Source organism: Sinohyriopsis cumingii, chromosome 1, assembly GCF_028554795.1.
Source record: "Sinohyriopsis cumingii isolate HCF-2022 chromosome 1, ASM2855479v2, whole genome shotgun sequence".
Classification (NCBI taxonomy): Eukaryota; Metazoa; Mollusca; class Bivalvia; order Unionida; family Unionidae; genus Sinohyriopsis; species Sinohyriopsis cumingii.
In genome coordinates, this window is record NC_142961.1 from 21,721,804 (window position 1) to 21,744,653 (window position 22,850).

The following is a 22,850-nucleotide window of genomic DNA, read 5'->3' on the forward strand; positions in this document are numbered from 1 at the left end:
TTGAAATCTGAATAAGTTAAAGAAAACATAATAATAAGCCCAAAACTGGTCACAACATAAAACACTTGGACATCTCCAGTGTTAATGCAAGAAAGACTATTCCTTCTCAAAACATCTGTGATAATTCTAACTACAATGCAAAACAGATGCCTGGATGTGGGTCAATCCTCTGGAAAATCCGGAGTTTGTAACAACTGATACATGTTATTTGACACGTAGACCAGATATGACCTTGACTGAAATCGATGGTTCTTACTCTAGGAATTAATACCAAAACAAGTTTCAAAAAAGTTGTTTACCAGTACCCTTAATGGTTCTGAATCAAGGTCAGAAACTAGAAAGTGTTTCTAATTATTAGTTATTTACAACTGAATTAAATTTCTGGACAATGTCAAATCCAGTAAATAAAATTACATTACAAAAACATGTAATGGAAATTTAAAAAATTTAAAACTAAACAAAGTAATAAATTAAATCAATTATATATATGAATGATAAAGGAAATTTTCCAAGTGAATCTCTGCTTTGAATGCATAGTCATCAACAGCAGCTGTCACTGTCTTATTGTCTTTTCAGTACCTGCCTTTCTTCCTCACCCACCCCCATAAAACAATAAAAAAAGTAAAAAAGATATTTGTTTTATTAATCCAAAATCAGAACTGGATCGAACTAATTTTTAAAACATGAATATCTTTGTTCACAGACATACCTCTTTCATCAAAAATGATTTCATGCTGAAGGCTTCTTGTTTTGCAATATTAGCTGTAATGGGTGTTTTTTTTCTCCAGCTGCATGTAACCAAAAAGTACTCTCTCCCATTGCACACAAATCAGTATCCTTCTGCCATAATTTGCATTTTGCAAAGCTCTCTCATAATCCAAACTTTATATTTTTCTTCCTCTAACCACCAAAGTTGGAATTGGCAGCCAGACATTTCAAAGTATACAAATGATTCGAATTTAAACAGAGGCTACATCTGGGCTTCATGAAATCCGAAGTTCAAATGCACGACTACGCAGTGGCAAGATGTGGAAATTTCCATTCCCGCACAAACTTAACGAGAGATCATTTTGTTTTGGGGTTTTGTTGTTTTTTTCCTTTTTTTTATTATTTAAATCTGTAAAACAAAAACTTTTTAGTAATTCTTTGTGGTTTCAAGGAAATCAAGGCTTTTCAAGTTACCCAGCCAATATTTTGAATTTTCAAGGTGTTTTCAAGGCCTTGTGGGACAAATTCATTTTCAAAGGTTTTCAAGGTCCACGACAGACCTGGGAATAACATGTGAAATCAAACTGGGACCTTTACGTCATCAAATTCTATCAAAAGATGTTGAAATCTATTGTGACCTAGGTTTTTTAATATAAAGCCATCAATCAAATTTGGTATCAAGCCATTAAACTCTTCAAAAGTTATTTGTGGACATGAAATTTGTAATAAGCAAAGATGGCTAAAAATACATGCCCTCTTCAAAGAATGTGTAGGAACATTAAAACAAAGTGTCAGTGAAACATAAGCAAGATCTTCTTAATTGAAAGCCATATAATATGGTCCCAATCTAATCAGTCCTTCTAAAATTGTAGTTGCTGTTATTGTTATGGGTTTTAACACCATTTTTCAGCACAAGCTAAGCTATACATGGTGACAAGTATAACTGGTTGAGGAAAACCCCAAGAAAACACTGGAGAGAACTATCGACCCAAGGGAAGCTACTGATAAGCTTTCTCATGACCCTAAAATGGCTGATTCTACCAGTGAATGATTATTTGAGTGCAAATTAATGTAAATTAAATGAAGAACGAATGTAAATGAAGAATGCAATATGAAGGATTTTATTTGCTTTTGGTTTGCTTTAGTTTGGGGCTTTACAGCACAGCAACACAAATAGGTCATTTAGTGCCAAGGCAATTGGAGTAAAGTGCCTTGTCCAAGGACACACCAAGGTAGCTGAATTAGACTGGTCTTGCAGTAGGATTCGAACACATACGTTTCGGTCATGAGTCCAGCATGCTAACCACTATGCCACCGCAGCTCCAGATTTCAAACAAATGAATAATGCTAATGCAAAATGGATGAACAAATGGATTTGAAAATCTATTTACCAATAATGCAAAATTTTCATCGTCAAAAATCCTTTTGCATAAGAATCAGGTGACAAATTCTTTACAACGACAATTTCTCATCACTTATAAGCCATGAAATTGTTCTAACAACCATGATGGCATCAACGACAGCTGTATCTGCAGTTTTTATTTTAGCAAAATGAAATTAAAAAACATGCAGACAAAATACTCCACATTTTAAAATCTACATTTACTGCAGTTACTGTTATATTTTATTTATTGTCAATTCAATGCTGTCTTTTGAATTTTATGATTTTCTATTTTATAAAGCAAACTTTTCATAAGACAAAATATGAAAGCAAAATAATTCTCTCTATTTACAACTAAATGCATCACAAATGAACAAAATGTAAAGAACAGAACATATGCAAAGTCAGAATGCACTTCCAAGACTGTAAACAAAAGACTGATTGATAGCTAAAATGTAAATTTTAATGGAATGAAATGAAACACGAGTAAAGTGCAGTATGCATCTATTAAACAGAATGCTTAGAGGGTTTGATACTGCTCCTGTGGGCTTAATGCAATTTTTCAGCACGTGATAGGCTATACATGGTAGCCACATTAAATGGTGGAAAAAGAACCTCGGATAATCCCAGGAATAATCACTGACCCACGGGAAGCTACTGGCAAGCTTTCTCACACACACAGGCCAAGCCTGAGATTCAAAAACCAAGCGAACAGAGGTTAGATGGAAGTGGCTGGTGAAGGTCAGTGCTTGAAACCACCAAACAAACTAGAGGTTCCAAACATGGTCTGTAACATGGGCATTTATTTACAGACCTGACTGCACAAGCACACATTCAATTATGCTTAAACGGGCAGGGCAGGATAACCTAGTTTCTAAGTTGGAGATCTGATGGTTGGTTGGACAAAAAGATGGACAGATATTAAGTACCAGTGACATCTGGATAGGGATAACAATATCTCTTACCTCGATTCTAAAATCTCTCTGTAAGGTGTCCACAAAGTCCTGACATTTATGGGGATCCAGATAAATCAAACTGTCTTCTGCAATGAAAAATGACACACATTACATATTCTAGTTCTTCACTTACTCATTAGTAAAAGAAGAACTAAAACTGACATGCCTGGATAAATAACAAGAGGCCCAACCATGCCTGATATCACCCACCTATTAAACACAAGACCAACTGGCCAAAAACGTCAGGTGTAGCAGGATTCCAACCATTTTAACCATTCTGTAGATTGTTGAACTTTTATACATATCTGACAACAGATTATCAGATTTTGCATAGCCTTTATGCCAGGATGATTTCTTTAAAATTTGGTGAAATTCTGTTCAGTAGTTCTGGAGAATAAAGTCAATAAAATCTGCAATAGCAAACATCATGCCACTTTTCTGATAGCATGTATGTAAGTGAACAGATTTTCCACAGTGTATACATTGAAATATTTCTTGTCAATCAGAAATTTTTTGTGAGCTCAGAATAGAATTAAGTGTTGGAAGAATAGGAAGATTTCCAAAAAATCAGACTACTCTCAATTTCTACTCTTTAGCAAAAAATACTGTGTAATTAGTTATCAATCACTCAGATTGTTGACATGAAGCAAAATTACAACAAAAATTATAATAACAGAAAAGAATCAAGATATATACTATGTAATTCAGTCTAGTCTTTTCTCAAAAAAATCATTTGTTTGGATTAGAAAAGAATTCATGCAATTAACAGTCAAATTGGGTCAAATTGTGTAAAGTGATTTTTCAGAAGTTATTTACAGGTTTCCTGTTTTGAGAAATAGCTGCCTATTTGACAGTGTTTCAATGTCAATTGTATAAACTTAAAACATCTTCATACCAAGATGTTTCTGTCACATGTGGTTGAATTATGCAGAACAGTGTTTGAAAAGTTATTGGTTTCTCTATTTGTTAGCAATGGCAGCCTTATTTGATTGTAATTTGGCATTATTTGTGCACAAAGTCATTCAAGCCAAAATGCTTCCTTGCAAATTTGGTTGAATTTTGTTAAGTAGTTTTAGAGAACAAAATTAAAAATAGCAAAATTTTCAAGGACAAGGAATGGATAATGAATGCTGCATGATTCATGCTTTCTTACTCATTGAGAAGTTATATACAGAATAAAGCACAGTGTCTTCTGTCCATATGAGATAAGTGTCCATTATATCAAGGACAATTATGTAGAAATTTGTTTTGAGGATCTCGAAAGAACTCTTTAGGGTTCTTGTCTTTTATATGGCAGGTTTCAATGTAGTTACATGTCAAGGATATCCACTGCAGTTACATGTTAAAGATATCCATTGTAGTTACATGTTAAGGATATCCATTGCAGTTACATGTTAACTCATTAACCATTGGAGAGTTTTCTCATTTTCGCCTGCAATATGAGTAGGGAACACATTCTGGGGGCTGCTTCTGAATACATCCCAAAAAATCTGCATCCAAGTGATTTCTGTTTGGCCTGATGCTAGAAACATCATTTTTCATTGGCTATTTATCTCACGCATGTGCACAAGGGTAAAAGTTTTATCTTTTTGCTTATTAGACCCATCATTTTCTTGTCCTGGCCACATTTTACTCGAAATCCCCAACTTATCCCACTTTCTGCAAAGATTTGCCCATCTGTGTGCAGCTTAGTCCAGTCTGCCTTAGAATTGAGGCCAAAAAGTCTAAAATCCAGACACAAAATCTTATTCTGACAATGGACAAATTTTTGGTGTAAAAAAACTGGGTCTAAAACAATTTGTTTTTCCCTCTGTATTTTGTAATGCGAGTAGAAAGCTCAGATTATCTGGTATCTTTGTAGAGCTATGGCTGTTTGTTTTTCTGTAATATCACCCATTTTGGTGTATCTTAAATGACCCTGATGCATCAGAGCCCGGAAATAGGGTACTACCTCCTGATCCACAAATGTGGCACCAGGGGTTAATGAGTTAAGGATGTCCACTGCAGTTAAATGTTAATGATGTTCACTTTAGTTAGATGTTAAGGATGTCCAATGTAAGGATGTTCACTTTAGCAACATAAGGATGTCCACTGCAGTTTCGTGTTAGGATGTTCACTTTAGTTACACGTTAAGGATGTCCACTCAAGTTACATGTTACAAATGGCCACCAAAGTTACATGTTAAGAATGTGAAGATACATTAATGCATGCAATTTTAGTAATTGCAAGGGTGGTTGTGTCAAAGAAACTGATGAAACAAACAAAAAATACATGACATGTTGGCAAACCAATAATGATTTATGACCTACTGTAAATCAGCCTCATCAATTTTTTTTATGTGACAGAATTCCAATGTGACGTTAATAATTATATCGCAGTGCAATTTTTGTTCACTAACATATGCTTACCTCAGTGTGCCTGACAAAATGAATCTCAGCGTTTTTACCTATTCAAATGTTAACAATCTTTAACATGCATAACTGGCAACAGGGTACTGTTACCATGTAATGACTCTTACTTGGGAATAGATGCTTATGTGAAGCACATAAAATTCACATCAACCTATATACTTATTTTCATGGTTTTGAATTGCTTAGATCCATAACTGTGAAAATACACTTTTACCTAACACGTAAATACTCCAACATTTCACCACTTATCATCCTTAAGGTAAATAAGAGTCACAATAATAAAAACTGAGGTGAACATGTACCTTGCCAGCCTATAAAGTACAGGGAATGTTTTGGTTTTCCTCCAATGATTCCTAGACATGACTCTTGAGCCATCAAGTTCTTTATGCAGGGTGTGTACACATGGTTGAATTCCTCACCACCAAGTCGCACTGGAATGATGATTATCACTGATCGCTCCCAATCACCTTTTTCATCTGCATCATTATCTTTACAGGGACCTTTTTCCATTTCATGATCTGATGAACTGCTAACAACTGTTGATGTCCTTGGACGCTTTGTGCACATATCATATATATCCTGTTTATATACTGTAACACAAAGTTGTAGATCAAAAACTTTTGTCACATTTGTACCTGTGTAAATAGTATACCCCTATTTTGATAAAGAGATATATATTCTGCATGGTCTATTTGTTTGTTCATCCATGCATTTTTCCATCCAGATTTCAATTCTTATTCTTATTCAAATTGTGAGGTCAAAATTGCAGTGAAACGAATCTTGGGATGAAAACTTATCATAAAAAAACTGGGTTGCTGTGACCACCTTTGCAGAATTAATTCAACATTTGATAAATATATTGTTTTTATGTTCGATACCTTTAAATCTATGGTCCCCAAAGTTTGAAGGTTAGCATTTGGGGATAATTATGGGTATTTTTTACCTTGAAAATGTAAATATCTAACTCATTAAAGCTGTGCTCCCAGTATGGCAAGAAAGAAAAAGAATAGCATTCGGTTCAAAGCTTGCATTTTGTTAGCATGTTTACATCATGGTGTTGCCACATGTACACTGAAGACTGTGACTTGCACTTATTTAAGTACATTGATTGGATTGGAATTATTGGCAATATTGCACTAAACTTTAATAATACCTCCAAAATACGATAAAAAAATTCAGAAATAATGCTTTGAAAATAACTGTAATATCTTAAACACTCTGACGTAGTTTGGTTTGATGTAGTACCCGTTTACTTGGATAAGGCAATCATGCTAATTAACCATGCAAGTGTTCATGCCTTAATTGATTGACAATGATCATGCCTTAACTGATTGACAATGATAATCTATGGTGAGTCAGTCCAATATAATTTGGAGGGCTAAATAGTTTACTACTGCTATTATGCAGGGCATCTCATCCTGCTCAACCCACTTCAGAATTTACAACAGTTAATTCATGTGGATTAATGTTGTAAAACAAATGGTTTACTGGTATTGCTGCCAGGCAAAAATCACTCTTTTCACAAACCAGTTTGATGGTTCAAACAACTGCATGGTATTCTGTGAGAAAACAAAAATCAAATCTGCCAATTATAAACACAATGCTGAAACAACCAGCTGTCCAAATTAAAAAAAGAAGGAATACTCTGTTGAAAGTTACGAATTTGTGTTACAGTAAGCCGAAACACAAAACTAAAATGGCAATCAATTATAGGAATATACTGTATACTGGTTATGTGACTTGTACAATTAAAGATGTTTGTCATTTCATATGATTTACATCACTTAGCTTGATCGATTCTTTGCTGAAAAATGATAATTCTTGAGTGCATGGGTCAAATTAAATAAAATAATTGACATAATTTGTTTAAAAATTTGGGAGAATTAGATTTGGTAAAAATGATGAATAAAACAAAACTGGATCTAGTATTCTTGGAAATAAACAAGGATATACAATTTGCACCATGTAAGTATTATTCTATACACTCAATAGTACACTCTGTACACTCTACATAGTACACTCTATATAGTACACTCTATATAATACACTCTGTACACACTATACAATACACTCTGTACACTCTATATAGTACACTCTGTACACTACATTGTAAATAGTATACTATATAGTACACTCTGTACACTCTATATAGTACACACTGTACACTCTATATAGTACACTCTGTACACTATATAGTACACTCTGTACACACTATATAGTGTACCAGTTGCCTGGTAAACTCTAAGTGCCAATAAATTGAGTGACATTTGAAAAATCAGAAAATATGCAATGCAAAATAATAACATAAAAATAATCACAGTAGTTTATAACAGTTCATTGTCATAGTAAATGAACAAGAGTTGGTCACTGGCGCATTACGGTGATCTTGTCGAATTTGTCTTTATTTTGTTTTATGTCTATAAGTGTTGGGACACTGAAAATGCTATAATTTTTAAATGCATATAAATCTTGGGACACAAAAAAAAATAATTTTTTTTTCTCACCCATACAACAGTGAAATCTAACTATTTTGCTATCCTTACTTTTCTTATCTCAGTCAGGTCATCTCAGTCATGGTGTCCATGTGCTAGGAACTACTTTTTACAAGAAACCCCCTGTTGTCTTAAGCTTTACCTGACAGAGTTATTATAAAATAAAACCACAACAACAGATATATAACAAAAAGAAATTCACTCAAAAAGCAACTAAGGGTCTCTCTAGCTTTGATGACCCACCATACAAAACATTGAGAGAGAGACACACAAACATGCACTCGAGGTTGAGTTATTTGATATTATGCTAGAAACTATATACAGTATGGCAAATTTTATCCTATCTGTTTCTTAGTCAATTTTCAGGTTTGGTGTCACCAAGTGTAGCTATCAGTAATTAATTAGTTTAAAATACGTGTCAAATGAATTAGGTACTCTTAGCTAGATTTAATGATGCTGACTTGAAAATTTACTAAGCTACAGATAGGATAAAATTCACAATACTCTGTGGAATGAACTATTTCAGAAAACACTGTTCCATACACAGAGGCAATACATATCATTGGCTATACAAAAATCCAAACTCTTTCAAGAGCATCCACAAAGCTAGCAACAACCAGAAATGTATCATGTCTGCCCTGCATTCTTCAAACTTTGTCAAACAACCCCAACCAGCACCAGTTGAATCAAACATTGTAAATAAATGAAAATTACTACACTTACCAATCAGTGATTAATTAATCAGTCCACATGCTATTCCACAAGATTTCCATGTAGCATATCATTGTACCAGTAACAGCAACACTTACCATATTTCCAGGACAGAAATATAAATATCCAAGAATATCATGAATTAGAAATCTCCTCAATCATTACATACTTCATTAGAGCTGTGTTCTTTATCGTACCATTTCCTACCACAGAACTTTGTCCAAATTAGAACTGATGAAATTTACAAGTTACCTGTATAAAAGATGTTAAATATTTTTTCATATGACATCCATCGATTAAATGTGATAATACAGGTACTAATATCAAATGATTTTATATTTATATTTTCTCATGTGAAGAATTTGTGCATCTAGACTCCACTGAGCCATTGTCCTTATTAACATAATCATATTAATGCATATACAAAAAAAAGCATGTGGCCTGAGATGCATAGCTGCCAACCTTCCAGGCTCACAATTAGTGAAAATAGGGATAAAAAGTCGTGAATTTGGACATGAATTAGTGAAAAATACCATGACAATAACTCCATCTACTCTGACTGTCAATGCTACACTATATCAAGATCGCAATATAAAACTAAAACACTATATATATGCAGAAATATTTATTTATCAAGACATGATACTGTGGCATACTTGAACTTCCTCAACTGCTTGAACGTAAATTTGTTTTCTAAACAGTTCAGGCTTCTTGCCTGCTGGTTGATCTAGGTGACTAAAATTTCTGACAAATTTTCTGCAGCTAAGGAGGCCCTAAAGTCTGTCTTATTTTTCCTCACTAGAGAAAATACTCTTTCGCTGTCACTGTTGTTGTGTGGAATGTACAGTTGCTGCAGCACTTTTGGTTCTTCCACAGGAAAATTTGGAAGTGATTTTCGAGTCAGGGAACATTTGTCGGAACAAATATTAAGCATTGTCTCCAGCTGATAAAGGTAGATTGTGTTCGACAAGAAAACTCACACACAATGCTTCAGCATTGGTAGCTCGCATGTCTTCCGCCAATGGCTTAAAATATTCCAGAGCTGAAATCTGCGAATTCTTAATTTTCCCAATTTCTACGTGGTTTTTGCAACCAATGTGCTTCCTCACATCATCTCTGCAATGGCACACTGAGTGCAAAAAGCATGGTGTATATCAATGTTTAATGGCAGAATGAACTGCCAATTTTTGTTATATTCCAAATTAAACTTCACTTTTTGAGCAATACATTTCTTTTTCCTTGGTGGTGAAGACATTTTCAAGATCTTACATGCGATGCTGAACGGTAAATCAAATCAGTGTTGGTGACACATGCACGGAGCAAAATTCCAGTTAGGCCCCAGTTTCTCTCAAAAGCATTCGTAAAACTACTCTTATACATAGAGATTAAAATAGGCTAAAATGCTTGCTCTCGGGCCAACTGTACTAATTGGCTGTAGATCTACTAATATCGCGACTAGCAGTACCGGACCATTTAGGCAACTGCGAATATCATGACTAGCGCTTAACGGGAAACCAGTTATTTTATTAAAGATTTATAATAATTGAGAATTGGAGAATTTCGTGAATTTTTGGCTTGCGGCGTGAGTCTGTGAATCGCTGAAAAAGTCATGAAATTCACATCGAATTCGTGAGGGTTGGCAGCTATGGAGATGCTCATGATGCAATACTGCAGCACATAACACTTTTTTCTCTATTGTTTTGTTTCTTTTCTAAGATCAACATATATAGCTTGATTCTACTTAGAAAATTATTCAGATTTTCATAAAAGAGCACAAAACCTGATGACCTTTATACAGAGTCAAAAGCACAAATAGTACAGTAGTGTTTTAAACAGCCCTCAGCTGTTATATTTTATTCAACCCTGATACTCACAAGTGGATCATTATTTCATTTCAATCCCCTGAGCCAATGCAATGAAACTAAGGAAAGTCAATATACCAAGATCAGTGTTGGTTTCCTTTATGAACTTATTAAATGACAGTAATGATTCTTTAATTTTTAATTGCTGATATAGCATACCAATTACCCACTGTAATATAATAAAACTATGAGACAAACAAATTTGGATTTGAAAGAAATATTTGACTTTCAAATAGGTTGAAAATATATTCTTGCTCTTATTAATAGCTAAACAAAAGAGGGATGGATGGATACATAGATAGATAGATAGATAGATAGATAGATAGATAGATAGATAGATGGATAGACAGACAGATAGATGGACAGACAGATATATAGATAAATATACTATGTTAATTAAAAAATAAATTACCTTGAGGTAAAAGAAAGTGTGTGTGTGCGTGTGAGTTGTACTTTTAATGTAACTTTAACAATTTTTCAATCATATCGCTAAGATGTCTGCAGTGTGGCCGTTTATGGTGATGACTAACACTGGGGCATCATGTAGCATTATGTCCCACCCAGTCACATCATCCTGACACCAGGTCGACCAGTCCTAACAATAACCTCTTAACAATGAGTGCCAAGCGAGGCAGCTGTTAGTACCATTTTTATAAGTCTTTGGTATGACTCGGCAGGGTTTGAACCAGTGACCTCTGCTCATAAGGCAGACGCTCTAACCACAAACCACTAGAATGGTAGAGGTAAAAGAAAGAAAAAATAATATGTTAAAAGAAACAAGAACCCAACTGGCACTGGTTTAAATATCATGATAGGCATACTGGGGACAATTATCAAAAGGAAACCAAATCCACTGGTTCACAAGTTGTTTTACATGATTTTAGCACAGATAGCCATGTCCCGAGTCCCCATGCTAATTATGTACCACTTCTGAAGAAAAAAACGGGATGTCCTAAACTGATTTCTGAGAATCATAGACTATCGCACGTAAGTCAAAGAGAAATCCTGAGTTCTTACCCTTTGCAAAAGGGATATTTCCAACTCATGATAGCAGAACTCCTTATCTGTCTTTTGTCTTTTCATCATTATTGATAGGAAACATGTCAATTAGGCCATAACACAAGTCTCACTTAATGATCTACCTACCTGTACAGTCTTGCGCCACATATACACAAAGTTTAGACAGAACTGGCTGAGATTTACATGAATTCATCAAAGCATCTCTAAAAATAAAAATAACATAAAGACAAATTAGTCCATTTCTTTTCAAATATATAGAACAATAAAATTTTTTAATAAAAACAAATCTGTAAATCTTGGACAGGTGTCTCTCTCTCACAAAGATTCAAATGTGAAACATATCTCCTTATTTAAAGACTGAAAAGCTGTAACAATTCATATTAAATGTTTTTTTCCCTAATGATTACAATATTTTGTAAGTTAATATTAAATGAAGTAATAAAAATGTTCCCAATATGTTCTATGACAATGCATAAGGAGCAACACATTTTTGTTAAGCATAGAATAAGATGCAAAAAACTGTGGAGAAATGAAACAATATTAAGTTTCTGAAAAAGAACAATGTACTATCAATGTTGAGACTACAATCATTTGGGAAACAACTGATGAAAACATCTATATGAACCAGGCATTCTTCACATGAAAGAGTTTACATTAAAGGTCACTATTATGTTCTTTGTTGACAAAAGTTTAAAATTTCATGCTGTCCAGGCAGGTTTTACTATTTTATGTTGACGCAGAAATTATGAATTCTAAGTGCTAAAATTCTTGCTCTTAGGTCACAAACAAGCATATATTAAATACTGTAAGGTGGTTCTATAGGAACGAGACTTCATTTAATTTTTGGACTCAATTCATAACTTTTACTAAAGTTCCTCTTTTAATTTTATAACTTACATAATTAAATTATTTGCTAAGTTTTACAAAACTTATTGGTTCTGTTTCTTTCTGTTACTTAGTTTAAGACCAAAGAGTCATAACAGAAATTGGGGGCTCATAAGGGACACAAACTTTTGAAAAATATTTGAGAGAAATTCAATGCTTTTTATATTTAAATTCATTTTTGTTTCAGAATTTTCTCAGTCCCAAGTCTTTTGATTTCACATATTGAAACCAAAAAGCTTCTCAATATCATCTAAAGTTGTTTCTGATCCAACACAAAATGGGTAGAATGTTTAAAAATGGATGAGTTGCTGGAGCTCACCAGCCACTATTCTATTTTAGGCATAAAAGCATCTTGGTTAAAACAGGAAATTAAAACTATTTTAATACAATATTTGGTGGAAAAGAATATTTTTGATTTAAGTGCTTTGGCTTTAAGTAGTAAACCTCTATCTAACCCTGAAATGAAAGTAATTAAATTGAAATTTTAAAAAAAACTAGATGGAAAGAAGAAACTAACTTTTGTTAGTAAATACGTTTCTTCGATAATACTTACAAAATCATAATACCTTATGAGAACTACTACTACTACCTCACAAATCCAGCCCTCCCAGATTAAAACATTTTTCTAAATAGCTAAAAGTTATCTGCCTATCTAGTTGGCAGTTAAGAGTGACCTCCCTTTGATACTGGGATTGGCACCAAATCCTCTTAATTTATCAGTTACTACTGGAGTGTAAGGTAAGCTTTCTACATGGATATAACTGCAAGGAGGCTGGGAGGGTGTATGTGCATTATGATTGGTTAAGTATTATTGAAACTATATTTCACAAGGAAAATAAGTTTCTTCTTCAAATACATTACCCAATCATAATACTTGAGAGGAATAGGTAAGAGGTGGAGAAAGAGAGAAAATCTCCAGTGCCCTAAGGTAAGTAAGACTGCTTCCATATAATTCGACCTGAAAATAGACTCCATATGTCAGAGAGTAGCTTTGAAAGGGAAAAATATTTTCCCTCTAGAAAATCCAGTGTGAGTCATGAAGTCTATATAAAGCTATCAAATGACCTAGAAAAGTAGCCTTGTGCACAACTAATAAAGGTGTCTACTGACTGAATTGAGCCTTTTAGGATGAAAGATTTCTGATAAAAACTGGAGAACTCTACTCAGACCTCCATCCCACGCCATGGATAACAGTTTCCCTCAAATGCAATGTTTGTGGTGACTGTCCTAACTTCCTGAGCCAATATCCAACAAAAAAATCATTGGCGTGGGTTTAGCCCTACATGTGGAATACATGGCCCACTTTTTCAAGATGACAGTGTCAGTGTCGATATGCCTCTATCATCCTTCCTTTCTTTGAAGGCAAAAGAGTTATGATCTCCCTAAATGCAACAGCTCATTCTTCTTGAAATACCACTGCAGAGCTTGTAGTGGTTCCTGTAGATGACATTGAGAGGAAGTGTCCAGAGTAGACAGGCACAATTACCAATATCTGATTATCCATCAATTCAACCTGTTTTTGGCAATTAAAAGCATGGGACTTCATTACTGATACTGATCCAATGCATGCAGATGAGTTCACCAATATGAAATGTATTCGCTAATTTTGCCTAGCGATTGCCAAAACTGTGAAGAGGCAGGAATTATATGAAAGGTGAACTAATTAGGCTCTTGAGAGCAAAATGGTGTCTTTTTCAGCCCGGTAAATGCCGATAATAAATTCCACATAGCTAAGGACCCAGGACTGGTCTTTGGTTTCTCTTATATCTTCTCTTCCATGACAACAGAGTGTGCCTGTTAGGTTTAATTGTGACTGGTGCTGTTTCTTATCAAAGACCCATAGGAAATTAGCATCTGTGGTATGAATGCCTACATAGGTATAAAGTGCTCTCGTACACTCCAGTGAGATGTTCCATTGCCTTCTTATGCCTCCAAAGTGGATAGCCATCTCACTTGAGGGATTCTCCACCACATGGTGTGTGAACAGTCTGTTCTTAAGGGCGTATTTTAATAAAATTTAGACATGTAGGTTCTGTAACTCTGGATTTGGATGAAACACCTGCCATCGTGGTTGCTGAATGCAGATGATGGAGTATCTCGATTCCTGGCAATTCTATTGTGAGATTGATAAGAATGAACCAAGATTCCCATCTAAGTGAAGCATTTTAGGATGAGCCTTGGGTGCTGGAGAAGAAATTATTCAATCCCTGTTTTATACCCTGTTTTTACAGTTACTAGAATTTTGCCAAAAAGAAGTTGAGAATTAATTTGATCAGAAAATTATTCCTTTAGCTGATACATTTATTGGCGAGTCTTTTGATGAGGTCTCTCTTGCTCCAGGTATGGATCAATCAAAAGCTATTGATCACAGTGATCCTCATTTTGCTACTCATTCTCTCCATTCTAATCAGGGTTACAAAACACAATCAGCTGTTGTAGAGCAGGAATGAGATCCATAGATTGACTGCTTGTTTCTGAGAGAAAGTAGCAAAACTGAAGCCAAAACAAGTACCAACTTGTTACTTTGTGAAAAATGGAGTCTTTATGAGACCATCTAAAGTACCCACTGGTGATGAGTGGTCTGTGAGCTATCAAACTGGTGCTCCTAAGTCGCATAGATGGGAAATTCATAGTTTAGCCCATGAAACTCACATGGCTTGTAATTCAGCAGTCAATAAGACTTCACAAAATTCTGAATCATTTATACTGGCTGGAAATTAAAAGTGATGTTGCGAATTACTGTAGATCTTGTTACACTTGTTAAATGGTAGGAATACCCAATCAGAAGATACCTAAGGCTCATCTTCAAGCTATTCCTGCATCTGACAAACCAATTAGCAAAATAACAGTAGACTGTGTCTATCCTTGTAGACTATAAGATGTGTGTCAATAAGATCCAGAGGCAATTCCTTTGAGGAATATTAAAACTAAAGGCATAGTAAAACCTTTGATAAAGGTTTCAACACATGTTGGCCATCCAAAATTGGTCTAATCTGATCAAGGTTCAAATTTTACATCTAGGATTTTCTAACAAATTATGTATGAATTAGGTATCCAAGAATTTAAGACCTCTGCATATCACCCTGAAAGTCAATATAAAGATTGATTCATCAGGCTTCCAAGAATAAGATTTGGTCATATTGCTTTGATACTGGAAAAGATTGTGATGAGGGTGTTCATTTACTGTTATCTGCTGTTAGGGAATCATTCAAGAATCATTAGGTCCATTTGAAATAGCTTTTGAACATACTATGAACCATTTAAGTTACTAAAAGAGAAACTTCTTTCAAACTGAAGACTCAGAGATTAATATTCTAGATTATGATTTCAAATACAAGTTGTCAAAGGCTTGTGAAATAGTAAGAACTAATTATCAATCTATCAAAAATGAAGTTATGGTATGATGGAAATACAATGAAAGGAGTTTCCAGCCTGGTGATCAAGTTCTGGCTCTCTACCCCATACCTTAAAAGCTTCTTCAGGGTAAATAGTATGGTCCTTATACAATTAAAAGAAATTAAGTGATTCAAATTATATCATCATGAAAAGAGGAAACAGAAACAACTCTGCCACATAAATATGTTAAAGGAGTATGTTGATAGAGATAGCTCTGTTATTCAATCAATCAATCTAGTTGTACCTGTCCCACACATTAAGGATTGAAATGATGGCATGCAACTGAACTGTCATCACTTCGGTTTAACATTTCCTTGGAATTCAGAAATATTAGAGAATCTGGACAAGAAACTTCTACAGCCACAAGAGAAGAGTGAATTGAAACAGTTATTATGTGAATATGAGCACTCATTTCCAGCTCTTCCAACACAAACAAAAAATCGACCGTGGTGACGAAATTGTATATTCTCTCAAACAGAGGATCTAATTGGAGATAAAACATTTGCTTGAATTATTCATCTGACTTAGAAAGTACTCACATTACTTTTTGGACTTAATTATCATTCTGGGACTTTGTGAATTTATTCAAATGAGTTCTAGACAATGCCATTGTGATACATCAAGACATGGCACATCAGCACCGTTGAAGACATGGAATTCATTTGAAACATTCGATTCTTTCGGACTTATGTAGAAAGTTCCACTAAAAAAAAAAATCATCTTTTATAACTTAGGTAATTTAACTATTTGTTATCTTTTACAAAACTTGCAGGTTTTTGTTCTCTCCACTATTTAGTTTAAGACCATAAAGTGGTAACAAATGTCAAATAAATAAATTTCCTTAAATATTGCTGTTATTTTTACACATTAATCCCACTGCTATTATGTTTAGCCCCACCCAAAACCCAATTATCCATTTGCTGATAATAATTGCTTTTATTCATAATTGGCTCCTGTGCACATATCAAGTGTATCATCACCAAACTGTCTCATCTGTGTAAAATCCGATGGCACTCAATTTTTTAATCAACTCCAGGTCAGTCAATAGAAATGGAATTATGTATGACCACTTATTAGACTTCTTTTATGAACTGCCCAAACCCATATATACAGCATTATTACTACTGCTGTCACTAATGCAGTCTTTCCTCATAAAAAATCACTGAAAATGACTCAGGGCTATTCCATCTAAACATACCCCGGTGGGGGGGGAAGGCACATTCAAAAATGGGTGGCCACCCATAGAAGTGATTTTTTTTACCACCACCAGTCATAGCAGAGAATTTTGGACACCCATGCCCATGCATCTTTTGATATGATATGGCACAGAAGTGATTATTGTTTATTGATGACCATGCATGCAAGTTTTTTTATTTTGCTGTCCGTGGGGTAGTGGTATGCTTAAATGGAATAGCCCTCATATGGCCTCTACCACTAAGTGGCATTATCAATAGCAATTATAGTATATTAATGTTTTTCTTGTCTCATTCTGTCCCTGTTCACCTGAGAATGTATGATATGGTGGAGGGTCCATACCACTCTCCTGGTTGCTTGCCATATTTCTTGCCAACCTCTGCCATCTTGTGGACAGAAAATGGACATTGGTCACTGATGGAATCACCAAACCATGCAATTATCTGTCTGTAGAAAGTCTCCTCATCTTTCTTCTGCTCATGTAATCCCCAATCTGTTCCATAAATGTAAAAACTCACTGAATACATTTGGTTCTACAATAGTTCAGGTTTTCCTTTCTGGGCACATTTTGTATGGTATTTGATGAATAGAATAAAATCTCTAATAAGAAATATTGCAAAAATTAAAATTATACATCCTAACCAAAACTAAGCTCTACTTTTTCTATCAATTTATTTGTAATCAATCCAATTTATAAATTATTGATTTTATTTTAAGATATGAGATAATGACACAATGAGATGACTACTGATATCGACAGTGAGCAGCCTGCATGAATACTGAATAAACTAAATACTTTATATACTTGCTTCCAAGTCAGATCCAATTACAAATTGCACAGACCTGCCACTGGATAAACAAACAACAAAGATTGTGATCTGCCAGCACATTATGTGACAGCAGTTATGGGTATGTGTTCTCTTACAAGCTAGTATATATGGCTTAAAATGTTGTAAACTATGCATAAAAAATTAACACTCCATTGTGTGTGTGTAATTAAATAATTTTGTTTAAATTCAATTCCAATGTATCTTAAATCTTTCTCTCCCCCACTCTCTCCGACAAATATAATTTATGAAATGGCATATATATAAAAACTAATTTTTCTTTGTAAAGTATGTTTCTTCGAAAATACTTACCCAATCATAATACCATAGGAGAACTACCACTACCTTGCAAATCTACCCCTCCCAGATACTACTTTTAGCAAAAGAGAGCTAAAAGTTGTCTGCTGACACATGTGGCAGTTGTGCAGAGTGATCTTCCCTTACCTATAAGACTTGATGGCAATGAGTAAGGATATTTCAGTTATACCTGGAGCAGAAGACACACTCCTTATGGATGCAACTGTGGAGATGATGGGAGGGTGCATGTGTATTATGATTGGGTAATTATTTTCATATTTTACTAAGAAAACTTGCTTTCTTCTTCGAATATATTACCCAATTGTAATACCTTAAGAGAATAGGCAAGAGGTAGAGGGGCCCCAGAATAGAATCCGGTCACCTAAGGTAAGAAAGACAGCTTCTAGGTAACCCGAATGGAGGAGACTCCATCTGTCGGGGCATGGCTTCAAAAGGGAAAACAATTTCCCCCAAAATCCAGAAGAAGCTGTGAAGCCACATCTTTAAGAAGCCATCAATCAACCTAAAAGTGTGACCTGCTGAGCTGCTGAGATAGGTCCTACCATATCAAATTGGACCCTTTGGGATGACAGATCTCAAGAGATAAAAGCTAAAGAATGTAGACAAACAGTTTCATTTGAATGCTAGGCTGGTGGCAACTGCCCTAACATCATGAGCCGAGATGCATAAAGTTAATTTCTGCCAGGGTTATTTCCCATTTGATCCAGGATGAGACAGTTTGAAATAAGTCACTACTTTAGAATTGTTGGACAGAATCAGGACTCCCTTGCCAGAGAGGCGTTCCTGCCATCAGTGAAAGGCTTTCACAATGGCCATCATTTCCAGAAGACTGATGTGCAGAAGACATTCATGGGGAGACTATGCACCAATGGCTTCTCAAAATGACTGTAGGACGTGGGCTCCCCAGACCTCTGTGCTGGCATCAGTACAAATTGTAATCTCAGGAGGTGGTATGTGCAGAGGTATACCTGCCGTGAGCCAAGAAAGGCTGCTCCAATGCTGCAGATGGTGTCTCAGCTATGAGCAGATGGTCAGAGGTTGGTTCAGTGGGCAAACTTTGGGTTTCCATTGAGAGAGAAGATGCATTTGTAATGTGTGCATAAAATGGCAACCTAGGACAAGGATGTCCCCTGCTGCAATGAGTAAACCAGCGCGGCAAAAAAATTCCCGTCCTGATAGGGTTCTCAAAAATAAAGAAGCCACCATGTTCGGATTTTCAGTGCCCATCCTAAGGAAGACGAACCATGTTTTCCTGTGTATTGAATTCCATACCTAGTTGAACAAAATGTTGGGCGGGTACTAGGTCGGATTTGTCCTCAATGATGAGAAAGCCCAGATTGGTAAGTGATGTGACAAGAGTTATCATGTCATGATGTAAAATAGAACTCACCTGATGTTTCTGTAAGATGTCATCCATGTAACTTGATGTTGGCGCCTTAGCAATGGTCCGGACATGCACTATGACTTGATTCATAAGACAAGTGAAGACCCAGAGGTTGATATTGAATGGGATAGCCCTGAACTGGTATACCATGTCATTGTAGGCAAACCGTAGGGACCTCCTGGAAACCTGATGAAAAGGGACATGGAGGAAAGTGTCTTTAAAGTCCACACTGATGGCAAAGTCTCCCTCTTGAATGACACTTAGAATGCACTGTGGTGTTTCCATTGAGAACCAAGGAGTGTGAATGAAGAGACTGAGGGCGCTGAGGTTGATGATGGGGTGCAGAGTGCTGTTTGCCTTTGGAACCAAGAAAAGTCTTAAACAGAATCTTGGAGAGAGAGTATTTCAAGCAAGTTCTACCACCCTTTTCTGAAGAAGGTTCCTGCTGCAATGTGCTGTCTTTGAGTGGATCCAATGGGATGCTGGTGAATGTCAGAACTCTGGACAGTGGTGGAGGAGTGTGAAACATGTGCCGAGTCCCTCGTGAACCACTTGCCAAGTCGAAGAATCGTTGTGAAAATTTTGTCCCGATCAGCAGCAAAGAAAATAAGTCTTCCACCTACCAGGATATTTGGAAAGGGCAGATTGGAGACTGTGTCATTTTTAAAGTAGGAGGAGACTGTCAAGGGGAGAAATGAAAGGATCCCCTCTATGTTTTATTAGCTTTGATTTGTGTTGAATGGATCTCTGGTAGGACTGTTTTCCAGAGGTTTACTATTTCCTGTAATATCCCTGTAATCATGCTGTAGTGGCAGGTTAGGGAAATTTATTTCTTTGGTGGCCTCTTTCTGAACCTCTTCAATCTGACTGTTAAACAATGGGGTTGGATGATGAAGGCTGTGTTTGCAGTCTGGCTTTATGGTGGACCTTTAGAAAGGTGGAGGCTGTGAGTCCCATTCAACCAACTGTAGATTAGTAGGGGCAGTGACAGCATGGTCCAAGGTGTGTTGGAGTGTCCTATTTAAAACCATGCATGATACCGACTCCCATGCATGTCCTGTAGAAGTTGAAGTGGGAGGAGAGAGGCTATGTTCCACTTGTTGGAAAATTGCCATGGAATAAAGTCCAGTAGAGAGCCCTCAGAGACAATATTGTGCCCTAACTGTTGAGTAACGTCAAAGGCCACTTGTTCCTATATGTATGGAGTGATGTTTGGACATCCCCAAAGCAGCAATATCCCAGTCTATTACTGGGGGTTTCCAAGTGAAAGGTTAGTGTGTGACAAAAGTAGAAACACCATTGGAAGGCGGTTTTACATAAAGAAAAGTCTATTAATGCTTAGATCCTGCAATTGGTGGTGAAGACAGTTCAGAATGTCTGTAACTCTCCCTAACTGTGGTAGTAACTTAAACGCAGGCTCTTCCTTCTTTGTCTTAAGATCAACAGCAGCTGGTACTCTAGTCCAGTTTGGTGTTAGTGTAGGGGGAGGTGTGCAAAACTCGAAGGGTAAAAGGCAGAATATGTCCTCAATGGGGGCCCAGAAGGCTGAATCTTCACATGACATCATATAGTCCAGAAGCAATCACATTCCTTGAGAACAAACATCACTGTCCTTAGGGGTATGTGGTGAGTCTGAAGAATGACGAGATCAGCCGCCCACGAAACTCATAGTATGTTTCTAATTAGAAACCATGACCTCCAGACAATCACTGAGAAGGGAGACTCTTCCCATGGCAGGGTGTTGAGAGATTTGTGAGGTGATGTCTGTAGAAGTGTGAGGAGCTAAACAGGGCATTGTGTAGGATGGGAGTCATGAGGAGCGATCTTTCAGTATGTCAACAAAGATCTATTCTGATGAACTGGTATAAGGGGTGTTGTATGATTGAGCCCTAAAAAAAGGATGTTGTTACTGCTCCTGATCACTCAAACATGGCCTAGGCCAGTTGCAACAGAAATAGGCTATGCAGGTGGGGTATCATCTGACTCGTAATGTTGGGACAGATTACAGGATGCTTGATCCATCAAACCTGTCCATATATATGTAGATTGAGATGGAAGTGATGGCTGTTTGTAAAGTTCTTTCCCTCATTGTTCTGCAAGAGAAACAGAGTCAAGTCCAATAGAAATCGCTAGTAACATTGGGTCTGGAGGAGGTAACTTGGGTGCCCAGGCTATTTCTGATGTTGATTTCTGGCGCTTTGTGGCTGAAGGGAGAGAAATTGAATTGTCCCCCTTTTCTGCCAATTAATCCTGTGCGGATAAAAGGTCAGCCTAAAGACTTATGATGTCATCATCCTTTGAAGTCCATTTCTGTGCTTTGTCCATAGTTGAAACCTGTAAGTATAATGAGCAGAAAACATAAACATGAAGGGCCTAGACCTCCCACACAGAATGAATGTGTGAAATTTCAAGGCCATCCTCCTAGCAGCTTTGAAAGGAGTAGCAATATCTTGTACTAATGTATGGATGGATGGACATTAGATGATGGACAATAGACCATCCCATAAGCTCTTCTGGTCTATGATCTTCATGAAATACTGTTCCAAAAATGTAAAATCTGCAACTGATCAAGGCTTTACCCTGAAATGGTTTATGTCATATTTAATCAATAGGATGCAGAGACTTGTGATTTATCATCAAATATTCAACAACAAAAAAATGGATTAATATGGCTTTGTTAAAGTGACCATCTTTCTAAAGGCACTCCATTGTACCAAGTGAAAGGTGTACCTGATGCATGAAAGGCTTAGTGTCATGCATAGAGTTCATTATGGAGAAGCATGACCCAAAGTTTGTGGTGAACTTAAAATTCCCACTGGCACTCACAAGTTTATTCAAGGCTGAACTGAAATTTTGTGGTATTACTTGCAATGAAGTCACAGCATCGATATTTTACTAACTGATAGATGGATGGACATTAGATGATAGATTATAAGACAGACAGGATTATAAACTATGAAACCATTTACCAACCCACCCACTTTCTCTGTCTCTGTCCCTCTGTCTCTATCTCTTCACACTGTTAATCTCCAACCCTTAATTTTTCAAAAGTACCTCCACAACTTGCACCCTCACTCATGCTGCAGTCTCTATTTCTTAGTCCCTTTTTGTGTGCAAGTTATTGAGGGAGATATGTATATCAAATAATTTCAAAAAATGTATTTCCTGTAAGTAAGATATTTTGCACTCCAAATATTAAATGAAACTAACATCACCAATTTGAACTATGCTGAGTGAATAGTGTATGGAATGTATACAGCATGTACATTAATAAAACTAATTATACTTAAAGAATAATTTTACTT

The 22,850-nt window shown here is 36.0% G+C and overlaps 1 protein-coding gene across 1 annotated transcript in view; it reads right to left on the reverse strand.

Moving 5' to 3' along the window:
* Positions 1-22,850, reverse strand: part of LOC149806534 (cysteine protease ATG4C-like) — a 42,207-nt gene that overhangs the window by 8,993 nt on the left and 10,364 nt on the right. The window contains exons 4-7 of the mRNA XM_089954214.1: positions 17,326-17,509; positions 11,668-11,744; positions 5,759-6,046; positions 3,055-3,131 (exon numbers count right to left, since the gene is read on the reverse strand). Of these exons, the coding sequence (XP_089810340.1) occupies positions 3,055-3,131; positions 5,759-6,046; positions 11,668-11,744; positions 17,326-17,509 (626 nt within the window). The remainder of the gene's footprint in view (positions 1-3,054; positions 3,132-5,758; positions 6,047-11,667; positions 11,745-17,325; positions 17,510-22,850) is intronic.